Here is a 16,663-nt window from a genome sequence, read left to right as displayed (position 1 = left end):
ACTTGAAGTATAACATTCATTCCTCATATTCTGGAGCACTAAATAACATTGTAACTAGACACAGAAGATAAGAATTATTAGCCATTGCCCACCCTTGATCTTTACACAAAATTCCCATGATATCTATAGAAATTCCACAGCCGCACAAAACAGAATAAGGTCCATGGCAAACACAGCTTTCAGGATTTGCTCTTCAATAAATATCACAAGTGTAAAAGAGACAGCAAATGTTAACATTTTATTTGTTTTCAACATATAAAGGTTATAACTCTCTGAAACAATTCTTGTAGAGCCATCTGGTGGGGAAAATAAGCAATTTAAAACAATGTATGTACTCTAATTGGTTTTCTACCAAACAGATCACTGTTCGGTATGACATCTTCTAGTACTCTTTTAAAAAAAAATAAATGTCTCGGTCACACTGCAAACTTTATACAACATTGTTTAAACCACTGGAACATGAAGTGCCTTTATGAACAATCATTTGTTAAAAGATTGGTTCTGGATAGAAAAAAAAAATCATTAAGTTAAAGATGCTATTTTTCTGAAGAATGTTTTTAGGCCACCTTCCATTCAAACTCCACCCAACTGCAGCCCACAAAAAAGCACAAAAACCTAGAGAAGCTGAGGTTTCCTTCAGAGCTTGCTTGGCCAAATGAGTAAATCAGATGGAATTATTCAATCTAACTAAAATGTGGTAAAAAAATTCCAAATAAATCTAAATGTAGTAGTAGATTCAGTACTTGAAGCTGAGAAACTTCTGTTAACATCCTTAGCATTGCCAATTTATTTAAAGTTTTGGTAATCTGCTGGTTCTGAAGTACTTTACACCAGTTGTTTATAAAGAACGCATTAAATGACAGTTTTCTGTTTGTGTATGCTTAAGTGAAGTACACAGTTGGGCAGTCATTTTCAGAATAGCTGAAAGTCATGATGCAGGCTTCAGCTACCTAGAGCAATCAAACATCAGCTGCTGCTTGATCTATGTGTCTTGCCTATGAAGCTAAGTGCTTAAATTTTATCCTAGAGAACAAAAGCACACGTGTAGTCCATATATCTTACTCAGTTTTAACTTATGCCCTATTAATGTTCTATGTAAATGAAGTATTTTAAAGCGTATCACATCACATTTATCCAATACATAATTATCTTCTATTAATACAAAAGTAAAACAGAGTATCACAGAACACTTCTACAAAGTGCACAATCAAGAGATGTCATACAAGTATGCACTTTTTGGAGCTGTTACAATCACTGTGTAGTATAGACTAGCAGGCATCTCTGTTAATTTTTGTTTTTTAAATAAATAAGGAAATTTGACAACAAAAAGGTCCTATGCTACCCAAAGCCTTTGGACAGCTGTAACTAAAGAGAACATACTGGCACCCAGATGTATAACGAGACAACTTTGCTAAGGCAAGCACGAGTACGTCAATTTTTAATTTTATACTTCTACCAAACTTTGAGTGACAGAAGGTGTACATGTGCGCTTACAGCTTTCCTTCCTCCTTAAAGATGACAATGAGATCTGCTTCCTCCACATCCTCTTTAAACTTTGGAAAGGAGCCCTGACTCAGGGGCACTCGCCTTAATGAGATTTTGGATTTCTTTGAATTTTGGATGTTCTTTATCAGCTACCAACTGCAGCAATATAGCTTCGCTAGTAGTGACTATAATTCCAGTACGAGCAAGACGCTGAAAGAGAAAAGAGCAGATAATAACATGAGATACTTGAAAATGTGAATGAGTACACATTTTGTAAAAAAGATGGGTGCTATTTTTTAAAACATCTCCTATTAACAAAGTATTGCAAATTCCATTCCAGGATATCTTAGTGGTGTCATTTACAAAGCTAGGATGGTAAGTGACTGGTTTTAGACTTCACTGAGGAAAAAGGGTGCCCTGGATTATATATAAGGCTTCCTACTTAGTCTGGATTCTTTCCCCATGTCAGATTTAATATGCAGAAGACCCACTCCCTCTTATATTAACAACCCTTTCCCCTTGCATGGTCTCAATGATAGCTTTCTTCACTCCCATGCAGATTCAAAAGGCCTGGGGAAAATGAAAATAGTGAGGTCCAAGATAAACGTGTTAAGGAAGAAACTTAATTGTAACAATTTCTCTTTCAGGACTTGTTATGCACTAGTACTTGGGTCTTTGGACTACACAGCACGCTAGTACTAATAATCTCAGGAGACAGAACAAAAAGCTCTTCTACAGACCTTATAAATCATATTGGCACAACAGCCACTCCTTTTAACTAACACGTCATTACAGCCTCAGTAACTCCCGAGTTAGTTCTCACAGGCTACAAAATAAAAAGCATCGCTGCATAGAAAGCAAAACTGAAAGACATCTGCTAGATCTTGGAAGTGTGCAACTAAACAGAGCAATGCCTCATGTAGCCCAAGCCACACGACTTATTGCAAAGTTTCTGGACTTTTAAGACTGTGGTAGTTGCCTACATAGCAAAGTTATCTTTAAGTAAATGCTGACCACCTCCTGCTCCCCATCAGCTTCCCGGCAATCACACAGATGCTTTCACAGTAAAACCCTTCATGGATCCAGAATTCCCTCCATCATCCTCTAATCAGCTGCATGCCCCATCAAATCTAATGGGGTCCTAAATGAGCCAAGGGAGGGCAAGAGGCAGAAAATACAGATACATATGCCTTCAGACAGGTTTCAATTGTAATTGCTAAAGGAAAGAGAAGCTCCAAACTTTCCAGGGCAGACATAGATGACTACTGTTTAGTTGTTCAATTACAAAGCAAATGATGGGAGAAAGTTATTAATTTCACGGGATTAGTAAAGTATATGTAACTACAGTCTATATAACGATACACTAACTGGGCTAGATTTACTCCATTTAATGCTTCTTGCTTGCAGTAATGGCAGCAAGCCTTGGATATTCTGAAGTTGAAACAAAGCAGATAGCTTCTCCAGCTCTCCTGCTCTGTACAATGACACATACATGTGGTTTGTTTAAACCATATACACATACAAAAGAGAAAAATAGGAAACCCAAAACGAAATAGTATGGTAATGTTTTCAAGATGTACTTCACCAAGAATACAAAGTTTTTTAACTAGTATGGATGACAGAAAAACCAGACTGGTTAAAGAACCTTGCCCTCTGATAAATGTTGATTGAAAAAAGAGAATGTCTTCTCTTCAGAAACAAAACATACTGTAACATGTCAAAGAGGCTGACATTGGTTTATACTCTACTTATAGGACTAAGTATAATTTATATAGGTTTGAGATTTGTAGGAATGAAGAAATGCACATGCTAAGCGTACTGGATGATTTTCAAGGCAAGGAAGTTTGCTTAGAACATAGCCTTTCAGACGAAGGAAAGCAGCAAGCGTGTGTTGTATCCATGTCACAGAAACAAATAGAAGAGAAAAGAAATCCAGCAGGAACAGACTAAACCAACAATCTGAGACCAAGCAGTGACATGAGGCATCTTCGTCAGACAGGGCAGAGATTAATATCAGCCACAACCAGGTGTGGAGCAAGTTTGCACAAAAGGCAATGTCAGACTCACTAATTAAAAAGGCGTGACTATGAACTGTCAGCTGTATGGTCAGACTAAAGCAGGATTACCCAATGCTTTGGTATTCTACCAACTTCCCTCAGAAACGTACGTTCAGTTAGGATTACTGACATGCCCAGTACATGTGTCCCTTTCTCCTGGTCTCCTGCTCCCAAGCATGCCCACCTCTTGCCCTCAGTAGCATTTCTAAGAGAGGGTCTACAGCACAAGAAGGAGACAATGTTGGCATGTGCAGACACAGAGGAGGAATTACTGCCATACAACTGGCTGGCTCATCACAGTAAACCAGCAAATGTTCGCTGAATCATATATAAATGATTACTACTTAAGGAATGACAGAAAAACATTTTGTTTGTGCTTGGTGAGAAAACATTGCAAATACATACTAAAAAGTTACCTAAAACTGACCAATTTGCCTGGATTACAGCTTTTGCAACCAACCATGCTTTTAAGATGGTCAATACCTTTTTGACTAGTAGGAAAAGGAAAGCTAGCTAGTCACTGCTTTAACCTCTGTTACACCGAACCAACTTCTATACTTGCAGACACAGTGTAAGTGATCATCAAATATAGAAAATGATACACAATAAGGTAAACAGATTTCAGTTTTCCTATATTTGTTTTGCCTACTGCTGCTGTACCATATTGACTTGGGAAGTCCACGATTTCAGTCATTCCTGCATTCTGTGTGCATCACTATGCTTTACGTGACAGATGACATTAAGCTTTCACTTAATCAAACTCATGGGTTTCATCAAATGCTATATGCTGGTGATTGCCCTTTAGCCTTTAATTCTCTTATTCATGAGAAACAGAAGAAATTAAAAGTCTTCTCCAAATCTATGAAAAAAGTATAAAATACTGCAGTTAGTTTCAATTTCCAAATAATTCCTAGGCCCTTAGGCAAAAATTGCAATACTTAATGTATGTATCAGTTTTTGATTTCCAACAGTGATTTCTGTAGGCAAGTTACAGTACATTATCAAAAAATTGTTTGTATGAATTTGCTACTACAAAGTTGTACATCCTTTCAAATCTTCCTGTTACATTTATCTCCACTTTATCAACATTTAGTTAGACTAAGCTCCTAGAAGAGTGGGAAGAGAAAAAAAGAAAAGACTTTACTATAATCACAGTGTCTTGAGATTAAGCTTTAATTTGCACTGATCAGGAAGAGCAGAGGGAGGGACAGACATACAAGAAGGATGTTTGAACAGGATCACTTACTATATTCCATTGCATTTCAAGGAATTTCAATAGCAGAACAAATACTGTTTGGAACAACAAAACCAAAAGCTCTCTAGCACTTTTACTCTGCTGTACAGTTAACACTCCACAAGAAAATATCCTAAAATGCTAATGATTGTACAGAGTAACCTAGATTGCACAAAACTATCACTTTTAAAATCAAAGTGTCTGAAATATGTTCCACATAATAAATTATAATTTAGGGAGGAAAAAGAAGGGAGTAATCATTCTCCATCCTGGAAGCTACTCTGAGAATCAGAGCACTGACCTCTTCTCAGGTCTACATTTGTCCACTGCTTACTGTCCTTAGAAATTCCTTGTTAGCTTACAATAAGCGGGGAAATGAACATACAGACCCAAGGTGGAGAAAACCTTGACTAAGAGACTTACCTCAAGAGCAAACATTCTGTCCATCATACTTCTTGATGACGTGGCATCAGCAACGATATGAACTTCTAGACCTCTGCCAATTAATTCCAATGCTGTTTGCTGGATGCACACATGAGTCTACAAAGGAGAAATCAAAGGCTAAAAACCCACCAACAAGCCGTTATTATAAAACATGAGTAGCACAATGCCAAATTAGAGTACAAAATTAAATAGGGTTCAAACATGTATCTTTCTACCCCTGACATTAGTAGGGAATTCAATGTGGGTTTTAAATGCCAACCAAACTTGAGACAAGTGTCTGTACTTTACAAATACCTCATTTCAAATTTTATTATGAGATAATATCAAAGACAAGTAACACAAGAATAATTTAATCTGTAGAGGATAACTGAGCTCTAGCAATATAAACTTTTTTTTTTTTATTACAGAAAGCAATACTTAATACTATTGTGGGCCAACAGACATTACAATAAAACAGTACAAGAATGGCAAGGCACATACTTCTACTCCAAACAGGACAACGCTGCGGACTCCAGGTATCTCTGCTAATGCTGCTTCGACTTCTGGCAACACCATTGAAAATTTTGTTTTGGGAAGCACAAGTTTAGCTCCTGTTAAATCGATTTCTTGCACAGTGCTGCCAAGACCTTTGGGATACTGTTCAGTTACAATAACTGGAATTCCTAAGAGCCGTGCACCTTGGAGCTGCAAGGGGGCAGGGAAGAAAGCGTACAAGAAAAGAAATTATTAAAGAACGGTAATAGCAAAGACATTCATTAGTCAGTTTCAGGTAATAACAATAAATTGGCCATGTATAAAATAATAATTTTATTATTTTGATCAAAACTCACTACAAGAAAAAAAACAAACACACAAACACAAAACATACTAGTCGTTGGCCCACGCTGATGATATCACCGAAGTACTTGATGGCAGGCCGGAATCGCTCTTGCATATCACAACAGAAAAACACAGTGCTTGAGGGTGTCAGGTTGCCCAAAGTAGTCATCTGAAAAACAAAATAAAGATAATGTTTTCTGTGGCAGTGAAGACCCTTTCAGAAAAGCAGCACAATGAGTAAGAGTCTGCAACGCCTCTGCCTGGTAACAGATTTATGTTACTTTAAGTTAAAGCAGGAGAAAGGTTTTCCAAGCCTGATTTTGATATGTTTCTAAATTCAAATGAATGGCTGATACTGACCAGTATAATACAGTCATCAATAGGTAATGAAGATTTTATTAGGTGGGAGACACAAGTCAATGTAAATGTACATGGAAACTTCTGAACCCTGAAAGGAGTTGGAAGAACAAACTGCCTAAAGTACTGTAAAAAAAAAATAGAGTACCAACAGCAAATTACATTCCTCAAATTCATTCTTAAATCCACAACTCTTTGAACTGACATAAAATCAGGATAAATTAAAGTTAAAAAAAGGTCTTCCTCTTGCTTTCAATACAGTATGTACACATATTTTAAATAGTTTCATTGTGTAGTCAGTTTATTTTGTCTATGACATCTTTCAGTACAAGTCTGATGAAAGTCCAAAGGCTAGAATGAAAATAGAGAAGCTTGTCAGTATTATGACCAGAAACTGAACTGAATACATTTTAATGATAAAAATAATCTCCCAGAGTTTCCCTCGTACACGCTACTGAGTGGGGTAGAAGGGGGAGGAGGTAAGGGAAAAAATAAAGACTGCATTTTCTCACACTTTGAAAGAGTGCTTTGTATTTGTATGAAATTACTTGCACTGCCTACAGAAGCAAAGCATAAGGCTTCAGCTGGAGGCTACAGGGAGAGAAAGCAGCTACATAATACCATTTACTTGTAAGGCAACTCAAGAGAAATTGCATCCATTCAGGAGCTTTTCAGCAGACTGATAAATCAAATTGAATAAACTGCTTCTGGGAAGTAGCCATTGTTTGTATACACTTCATTTTCTGCAAACTGAGTTTGTGATATTTTAAACTAAAAGAAAATTACAAAATCTGTAAAACAGAGTATTTTGGAAGAGCACGGATGCATTTGGTTTATGTGGCAAGGTTTTGGTAGCGGGGGGAGGCTGCAGGAGTGGCTTCTGTGAGAAGATGCCAGAAGCTCCCCCATGTTGGACAGAGCCAATGCCAGCCAGCTCGAAGACGGACCCACTAGAAACCAAAGCTGAGTCCATCAGTGATGCTGGTGGCACCTCTGTGATAAAATATTTAAGAAAGGGTAAAAAACCCACTGTGCAACAGCAGCTGGGAAAGAGAAGTGAGAACACGTGAGACAAACAACTTTGCAGACACCAAGGTCAGTGAAGAAGGAGTGGGAGGAGGTGCTCCAGGTGCCAGAGCAGAGATTCCCCTGCAGCCCGTGGAGAAGACCATGGTGAGGCAAGCTGTCCCCCTGTAACCCATGGAGGATGATGGTGGAGCAGATATCCACCTGCAGCCTGTAGAGGACCCCACGCTGGAGCAAGTGGATGCCTGAAGAACGCTGTGACACCATGGGAAGCCCATGCTGCAGTAGGCTCCTGACAGGACCTGTGGAGAGAGGAGCCCACGCTGGAGCAGGTTTGCTGGCAGAATCTGTGGCCCCATGGAGAGGAGCCCATGCTGGAGCAGGTCTTCCAGCAGGACTTGTAACCCTGCTGAGGATTCGCCAGAGGTCCATTCCTGAAGGACTGCACCCCGTGGAAAGGACTTGTGCTGGAGCAGTTCATGAAGAACTGCAACCTGTGGGATGGGCCCACGCTGGAGAAGTTCGTGAAGGACTGTCTGCTGTGAGAGGGACCCCACGCTGCAGCAGGGGAAGAGTGTGAGGAGAAAGGAGTGGCAGAGTCAAAGTGTTATGAACTGACCACAACACCCATTCCCTGTCCCCTGTGCTGCCTGCATGTAGAAGGCAGAGAAATCGGAAGTGAAGTTGAGCCTAGGAAGAATGGAGTGGTGGGGGGAAAGTGTTTTAACATTTCTTCTTATTTCTCATTATTGTAGTCTGTTACTGATTGGCAATAAATTAAATTATTTTCTCCAAGTCTGCTTTGCCTGTAACAGTAATTGGTAAGTGATATCCCTTGTCCTTATCTTGATCCATGAGCTTTTTGTCATATTTTCTCCCCCTGTCCTGGTGAGGACAGGGAGTAATGGAGCAGCTTGGTGGGCACCTGGCAGCCAGCCAAGGTCAACTTGCTGCAGGGGAATTGGAAATCCTTAAATATTAGTCCCAAATCTTTCATTGATTGACATGACCACATGTCTTCTGAGTAAACCACTTTTGATCTCAATTTCCAAGGCTAAAAAACTGCAGTCATGGCCACGCTCAACCATATGGGATGGCCTGTTCAAATTGTTGTGAAAATTACTTGTGCATTATAATTATAAATGCTAAATTCCCACATATCTCAGATTCAGTACACTACTACTGTCAAAACAGCAAATGTTCATAACCGCAGTTCCTCTGGTCCTTGTGGGCAAAATAGCAATACTATTAATACAAGTAGTTATGAAGGCAAATGCAGTAACAACCATAAAGCAGATGCTCTAACACAGGACCCACTGATGCCACAGGAAGACAGACAAATATCACAACAGGTATTGGAGTTCATTCATTCACTAGAAAGGTACAGCTGCACTGAAAGAGTTTACTACCAGTGATGGGATCTCCATCCTTGGAGGTTTTCAGCATTCAGCAAAGCAACAGCTGATCTGATCAAGAATTGGCTTTGCATAGGAGTTAGGGAAGGCAGCCTCTAGATCTCTCCCAAATGACACTTCTGTGATTCTATACCACGTAATAAATGAGGCCTGGGATCAAAAATGCTTGAAAATAAAATTAAATATTGAATAACTGCCTTGTTCCTGAAACACAATTCATCTATGTGCTTGAACAACGCAGAAGCCAGGTGGTGGGAAGTACTAATGTACAATTTAACACCACAGTGAGCACCTACTGCGATCCATTCTAAGTCTGGCACTTGCTACTGTCAGAACACTAATCACGACATTTAACTTTCCTACTGCTCAGCAGCAAAAAATAGAGTAATTAGAATAGACAATATTTATAAGTGTGCCACCTACTCAGAAAATATGTCATTTTGTCTTGGCATGTATATGACAAGCAAAGACCATTTTTTTCTTCTATAAATCATTCCACCACTTTATTTTTTTTAAGATTGTTTTGAACTACTGCAAACCATCACAGATTGTAGTGTGATCTACGTGGAGTTTGTCTACCGCCTTAGTATACACTTCCTATGCCAATGCAGTGGATGGCATCCTTAGCCAAGGAACAAGTATGGATAGACTAGGCATTCAAGAAGCTGCATAGGTTGCCTCTATGGAAGGATCAACCAAATGCAAGTATTCTTCACAGATACCCACCTGGTCTGACCCATTAGCAGTACACAATTTAAAGAGCTGCTATACAATCCAACCCAGAGCTCTGTCATCTTTACCTTGCAGTGTTTTCTCACCCGCAGCTCCTTTGCTGCCATTTAAAAGCGTTATTTCTAGTTCTGTCCATGGTGGATTTGAAACTCAAGAGCATTACCATCCTCCTTCACTGTGCATAACCATGCACAAACATCTATTGCCATAACTCAAGAGTGAGATCCGATCTCCTCTTAGTCCTTCCCCTCCATTATTCTAAAACATATCTAATACTTTCAATCTTTCCTCCTACAACTTAGATCATTTTCATCGCCCTTTCTGGGGTGCTTTTCAAATTGCAGCATACAGTGAGGGACCCAATACTACTGTAACAGTAGTATTTCTCTGCTCATAATACTCAGCACTAGTAGAGTCTCGGAGAAGATCAGTTAATTCACAGACCTTGCAGATCTTGTTCATTTTCTACCTTCCAGTATGCTATTTGCTCTTTTCATAGATGATGATACTTAGACTCCTAAGGTACATTTTACCTCAAAATCAACCTTGAACTCTCCCTCAACTTTTAGTTGTGTAGTTGATTATTTCTATGTTAGCGTAGGAATTATTTCTACCTTTGTTGCTTCCATTTTGAATTGCATTTTATTTCACCTTGTTTCTGCAACTTGTCATAAAAAGCCTGAATTCTGCTCTCTCGAATGCTTGCAGCTCCTCCCAGCTTGGCACCTTCTGCAAAAACAGTATTTGGCCTAAGTTTTGGCAATGACATGGATGACAATATTTACAAACTGGATTCAAACCAGATCTTATAGAGTCCAATTCAATATTATTCTGAATTCACAGTGAAACATGGAAGAAAACCGACTGCCTTTCCAGCCAGGGAGCATCCTCATTACAGACTTCCACTGTATCTATAATCCCATGTGTTTATGACAAACATTACAGGGAGCTGGAGCAAAAGCCATCTATCTGCTTTCCTCTATTATCAAGTTGGTTTAATATGATTTAATTTATGCCTTCAGTGTAATACCAGCAGCACTCTAAAATAAAGTTGGCTCAACCATATATTTGCTAAATAAAAACTTTTACAAAATCTAACACAAATAATTCCTATACTGATTTTTATATTTATTTCTGATTATCTTGCAGTCTGAATTGAACCATGCAACACATGGCAGAATAAAAAGAAATTGGAAGAAATAGATGGCAAGATAAAAAAAAAAAAAAAATCAACGCTTGCTGGTGTACTTGGACTAGCAGATGTGAGAAGGACAGAGTACAACAAAAAGCAGTTTGAAATTAAGTTTCATAAATAGCAGGTAATGCAATCCATAAATAAATTCACAGAAGTATCGCTACGTATAAAGAAAAGTTTCCGTTTACTGGTTCTTCAATGTGCCGCATAAATCCTACCATTCACTTGCTCTCAAAGCTGTCCTGCTCTTCCACAGCCACACCACGTCAGGGACATGGGACACCTCTACTTCACACATTCCCTGACAGTGAAAACCACGATCGCCTACACTGCTCCAGCATTGCACCCTACCAGTGAGCTGGGTGGGGGCAAACCTATACTTAAACATCAAAACCTGGGCCGGCATGCCAGCACCTGTTTGCTTTCACTCCAAGGAAAAGCAGGCTGTGCAAGGACAGTGAGCCACTGCAGCCATACAGTACCTGTCTGAATCCACTCCGAATATAACATCTACTCAGCCACAATACCATTAAACAACCTAAATTTAAAAGCAAAAAAAAAAACCCCCAAAACCCAAATCACCTGAAGTTCCCACATGCAGTATATAACGTTTTCCATTTGTTTCGTTTCACTCCTCTCAGTTAGTCACCAGGACTTACTTTCCTCCGGCTGGAAGTTACCCACAGCACAACCAGAATAGGTATGTCAGGTGGACATGTAACCTGATGCAGCTCTTTTACCCAGTTAGAGAAGTCATCTCTAGGACCTTGTCCAGACCAGGATTTAAAGGTATGCTGTCACGAGTTACAGCTTTAAATCCTACTCTGCAAAAGGCTTAGGTGAGAAAGGACAGGTGTTTTTTCACATCTATTTCATCTCTGCTGATTGTTATTAATCATACAAAATGTGACTGTGATGAAGTACTGTAATTACAGAATCAGCTTTACAAAAATATTCACATATACTGCCTCTTCATCTGTACCTTCCCTGTTCAAACTTCAGGAAACCATTACACATACAAAATGCAATTTTCCCCCAGTATTTGTAACGAACAAGAAAATGGAAGCAGAGAAATAGTCCCATGTGACATTACTAGTCACCTCATAAATCTCTTGCCAAGGTTACCCACTAAAAGGGCAGACAGAACAGAGGGCCTCGCAGCCTTGGTATTCCAAGGATAGCATAAAAAGACAACAATGAAAAGGAGCTGACTGCCATATTTTCTTCTCCTCTATTTCTAAAACGAAATCTGTAAGATTCATTTTTACTTTGCTGCTTATCTTTCAAAGGAAAAAAAAATGAAGAAATTCAGTTTAATGTGTTTTAAGGGAAAAATAGTTTACAAATGTTTCAACTTAGGAATATATATATTTTATTTTATGCTAAGCCAAAGTGCAGCCTTTGCTGCAACTCAGCATTTTAAAAGGATGGATTTAGATAGATAAGCATATGATGTTCATATAATTAAGACAGTACAAAATTCTTCATCAAAATCCAAAATGACCAAAATGCTTGCTGCAAAGATACACATAAAAGGAGTCTGGATTTGAAGAAACCTCTCTTTCCATATTTTCAGTCCTTTTTTTTCCCCCTTCTTTAAGATTCCAAGTGCTGCTTGTTTTAAAATTTATTCAGAAACATTGTATTTAATTGTAGCACTAATGTATCAGAATTTATAATTGCACCTTTAGGAACAAAAAGCAAACAACTCCCCTCATCTGACTCCTATCCTTCAATTTATGCTTTGGCTTTTCCTGTAAGTCTTCAGAAAATAGACTTACACTCCTGAGTTAATGTTACTTCTATTTGCAAAGTATCTGAATGTCGCAATATTGGGTATGTGTAAAAAGAGTGAAAATCTGTGTAGAAATAGTTCTATTTTATTTACCTTATCTTTCAGCCACAATTAAGTATCATTCTGCAAGCAGCTTTCTGCAGAAATGATATGACTGAGACACCAACGTGTCTTTTAAAAAAACACCCTGAAGCAGAGGTGCTTTATGCAATGATTTTAATAATAATTTTACCCTTTTACCTCTAGCATCTTAAGGTTACAAGTTTGTAAATGCAGAACACAAGTACTGCTGAAAAGAAGTCACCTTGAAGTTATAACAGCGACTGTGAAATAGCCTTTCTCGGGCATATATTCGAACGCTGCCTGACCTCCTCTGTTACATGGCTGTAATGAGCACACCTGTCTTGTCTTCTGATGTCTCCAAAGTGTTTTTCCTTACTTCTTCTCTCTTCCAAAGGAAGCCACAACAGTTACAGCAAAACACAATAGTTTTAGTAGCACTATTTAACTGCATTTAGAATTAAAAGAGGTTAAAGTGGTCCTGCATTCTCCCCATCCCGAATATGAATACTATTCTGTTACAACTTAAAATATGTAACATCCATGAAAAGCAGATGGCTCCTTTCTGCTAATAGTCCTTCAAGTTGCAAGTAAATGCCCTCCTCACCAGCTGGGAGAGGCCAAAGTGAAAGTCCCTCCTCACTGCAAGTCTATGGTTGAGGACTTTCAAGAGCAGCAGCCAGGCATCAGGGTTTACTGCATCTCACCAGCTTGCTTAACACTGGGTGGCTATTAAAAGTTCAAGAGGCTATTTTGCACCAGGACAGCTAAACCAAACAAATGTACACATATGAGCACAGTATAAAGGCACAAATACAACTGGAGAGCAAATGTCCCAGTACAGATCGAGCCTTGAATTGAGCTGTGTGGAGTGGCTTTCTGAGGGCAGCATATGGTGATTTCTCCATGAGATTACTGCCCCCCTCAACTGCAGGGACAGGAAATTGAAACAGCCCAAACACCATTTGTGCTGACATTTCTTGAGCTACTGCAACAAAAGGCATCCTTCCATGACAGGTCTGCACAGGAATCAAAATGGGAGGATGTTGTTCCACAACTCACAGGTGCTACTGCCCTAGGGGTTAAAATGCCAACCCTAACTAAATGCATACATATATTTTATAAAGCACACACAGAAAAATACTGAAATTATTGTCTAGGGATATGAATACTAGTATCTGTGAATCTTAATTTTAAACCAAATGTATCTTTCCAAATATGCAAGTCTAATCACATCAGTGAGCAAAGGTTGTCCCTCTTGAAAGACATGTTCAAAATAGTATTTCAACTAACTATGCCACATGCAGAGTTGACAAATCTACGTCATGTGTAACTGCAGATAAAACATCAGAAGGGGGGAAGGGCACACAATAGTGGCAGTGCATGAATCAACATACAGAAGGAAAGTGTAATCTTCCCATCAGTAAATCCTAAAGGTCTTAAAAAGCGCAGCTGTGACTGTATCAGACCAAATATTTCCCCAAACAAGTGATCTCTGAGCACCTGCTGGTGGCTTAAGGCAAGCTGACTGACATCATTGTGATGTCTCCAGCTCATTCTCAGCTGCTGAAGCACATCAAGGAGGCAACTAAAATAATGTGAAAGTACCATCATTTTCATATCAATAGTTGCTATTGTCACAGAATTGCAACAGTATCAGTGAAAGCAGCTAATCAGTTAGGCAATAATGCATTAAATATTGGTTCATCCCAAATCCCTGCAGTCAGTTAAAGCTGTGTAGTGCATCTGCACCCTGGGAATAACATATCCTTCCATGTCTCAACACTGACCTTTTACAGAGATGTACATCCTGCTATGAGTGCTCAGGCTGCATTTACAGTTTCAGCGCAGAAGCCATCTGCAAGAGAGTGTTTGCAGAGCAGTGATCTGCACACACAAAAAAGAAACAAAATTCTGACCTGCACCACTGTTATATGCCCATATTACACAAATTATGTTTTTAAAATCCTTGCTGGAATTAACAGCCATGCCAACTCCTTTTGCAAGTTGGAGAGACTGTCCTTTCCAGTTTCTCTGGCTGGGCCCCCATCCATTCTGCTTCCAACACACAACAAAGGTTTTAAACTGAATACGATGAATGATGAATGACAAAATGAATAATAAATGAAAAAATAAGTTATTAAACTAGTTTGGTCTTCTTAACCATTCTTTCCATACATATGGTTAAGGAAAGGACAAAAGACTCCAGAGGCATCCTTGACGTATAGTTTAAGCAAACATGCCACCTTGACAGTTCATGGGTTCAAGACACTACGATTAAGCAGGGTTTGCAAACAGTGTGAATTAGACTGTTTCTGGAAACATAAAGAGAAGACAAGCAATATTTCAGTTTTTATGACATCACTTTTTCAAACTTATTAGTAATGTTTGCTTGACAAACTAAAACTTCTTAAATATAAATTAAGAAGAATGTTCTGAATCAAAACAATAACTGAGTTTTGATGTTTTCGTGTGTTTGGGGTTTTTTTTTGTAGTTGACTTATTTGATGCTGGAGAAAGGAAAAAGCACTTTTGCTTTAAGCATAACTGTTACAGCACGACTAGCACAAATCTCCAGTGTGCATAAAGATATCTTAGTATGAAACACATGCACATATCCATCTGGCAGTCTGCTTTCCTGGTTTATGGCCACAAAATTAGTGAGTTATGAACCTGTAAATCGGAAAGAGCTTTTTTGGAGTAAGAAGGGATTCAGAAATCCTAGGGATCTACGAGCCATGAGACCGAGCTCTAGCAGAGCCCTCTTTACTGGCACGCTTTGAGTTTCCACCTAGCAGCTTTACCTCCAGTTAAAGCCGGGTAGCACCAGCCGCCTGGTTTAAAGAAGTATTGATTATTTCAGCCACCAGGTTATTTTCCCATTCATGGGGTCACGTTAAGTTCTGGCTCGCTAAAGGCAAAACCTGGTAACCAAACGCATGCGGTGCGGAGCGCACCCGCCTCACCGCCTTAGTAAAACAGAAGTTTCCACGGAGAAATAAGTCAACGCGTGCTGGCGGTGCTTCGCCCGCGGCTCCAGCCTGCTCCGGGTTCCCGCGGCCACCTCCGCCCCCACCCCCGCAGCTCTCTGCCCCTTCTCCCCGGAAGGATCCGGGGGAGGCCGGGCAGCCGCAGCAGGCGGCGGGACGGGGCTGCCCGCCCATACACACACCTGTGGCGGCTAGCGCTGCCCCGCCTTCGGGTCTCACCTGTATCTGCAGCGGTACTAGGCGCACTTTGCAGCGTTCGCTGACCAGGAAGCCCTTGGGCAGGTCTATGTACTGGCTCCACTCCTCGGCGAAGAGCTGCACCACGAACTTGCGGTGCATGTCTATCTGGTCCCCGTAGAGGCTGAGGAACTTCTGGATCAGCAGCTCGTAGCCGGCTCCATGGGGCACACTGGAGGGCCGCGCGAAGACGGAGAAGCAGAAGAGGACAGGCACCGAGCCGCCACCGCCCGGCGAGCAGCTCCCGCCGCCCGGAGCGACGGTCGCCTCCACCGCCGCCATCTTCCGGGGCAGCCGCGCCGAGCCCAGCCAGCTCGCTGCGGCCCGCGCCGCCGCTCCTCCTCCTGCCGCCTCCTCCCGTCGGCCGGGCGGGCGGCGCCGGCAGCCCCCAATCCCGGCTGCTCCTGCTCCTGCTCCTCCTCCTCCTCCTCCTCCTCCTCGCCATGGGCTCGGCCCTTCCCCGCGAGCACTCCGGGAGTGGACGCGCTGCCGGGACGCCGCCGCCGGGCGGGCACTTACTCTTCCGCCGCCGCTCGTCCTCAGAGGGCAGGTGTTTCCCCTTCAGGCGCGTGGCGGGAGGAGCAGCCCTTCACCTAAATCTCTGCCTTTGTCCGAGCTGACGGGGAGAGCCCGGTTCCCCCGGAGAGGGACAGGCGGTGGGAGGCAATGGTACCTCCCGCTGGGGCGGCCCGTCGTGGCCTCGGCGCGGCCGGAAGGCAACTCGTCCTTCGCTGGGACGCACCCCACCGCCGCCGAGCTAGCGGCAGAGCCTGCTGTGGGGAAGGGGCACGGGCTTGGAGCCGGAAGCCGCGACGCC

At 41.1% G+C, this 16,663-nt stretch overlaps 1 protein-coding gene across 1 annotated transcript; it reads right to left on the bottom strand.

Annotated features, from left to right (window-relative positions):
- Nucleotides 1-215: 215 nt before the first annotated feature.
- ISOC1 (isochorismatase domain containing 1) lies at nucleotides 216-16,234 on the bottom strand. The gene is made up of 5 exons (XM_054808959.1): nucleotides 15,829-16,234; nucleotides 6,089-6,208; nucleotides 5,701-5,904; nucleotides 5,200-5,316; nucleotides 216-1,695 (listed from the first exon to the last, which is right to left on the bottom strand). The coding sequence occupies exons 1-5, from the start codon at nucleotides 16,126-16,128 to the stop codon at nucleotides 1,549-1,551; spliced, it is 888 nt and encodes a 295-aa protein (XP_054664934.1). The 5' UTR covers nucleotides 16,129-16,234; the 3' UTR covers nucleotides 216-1,548.
- Between the last annotated feature and the right edge of the window lie 429 nt (nucleotides 16,235-16,663).

This window comes from Grus americana, chromosome Z (genome assembly GCF_028858705.1).
Source record: "Grus americana isolate bGruAme1 chromosome Z, bGruAme1.mat, whole genome shotgun sequence".
In the NCBI taxonomy this organism is placed as follows: Eukaryota; Metazoa; Chordata; class Aves; order Gruiformes; family Gruidae; genus Grus; species Grus americana.
Note: the sequence above shows the minus strand (reverse complement) of the source record. Positions and strands in the feature narration are given on the sequence as shown.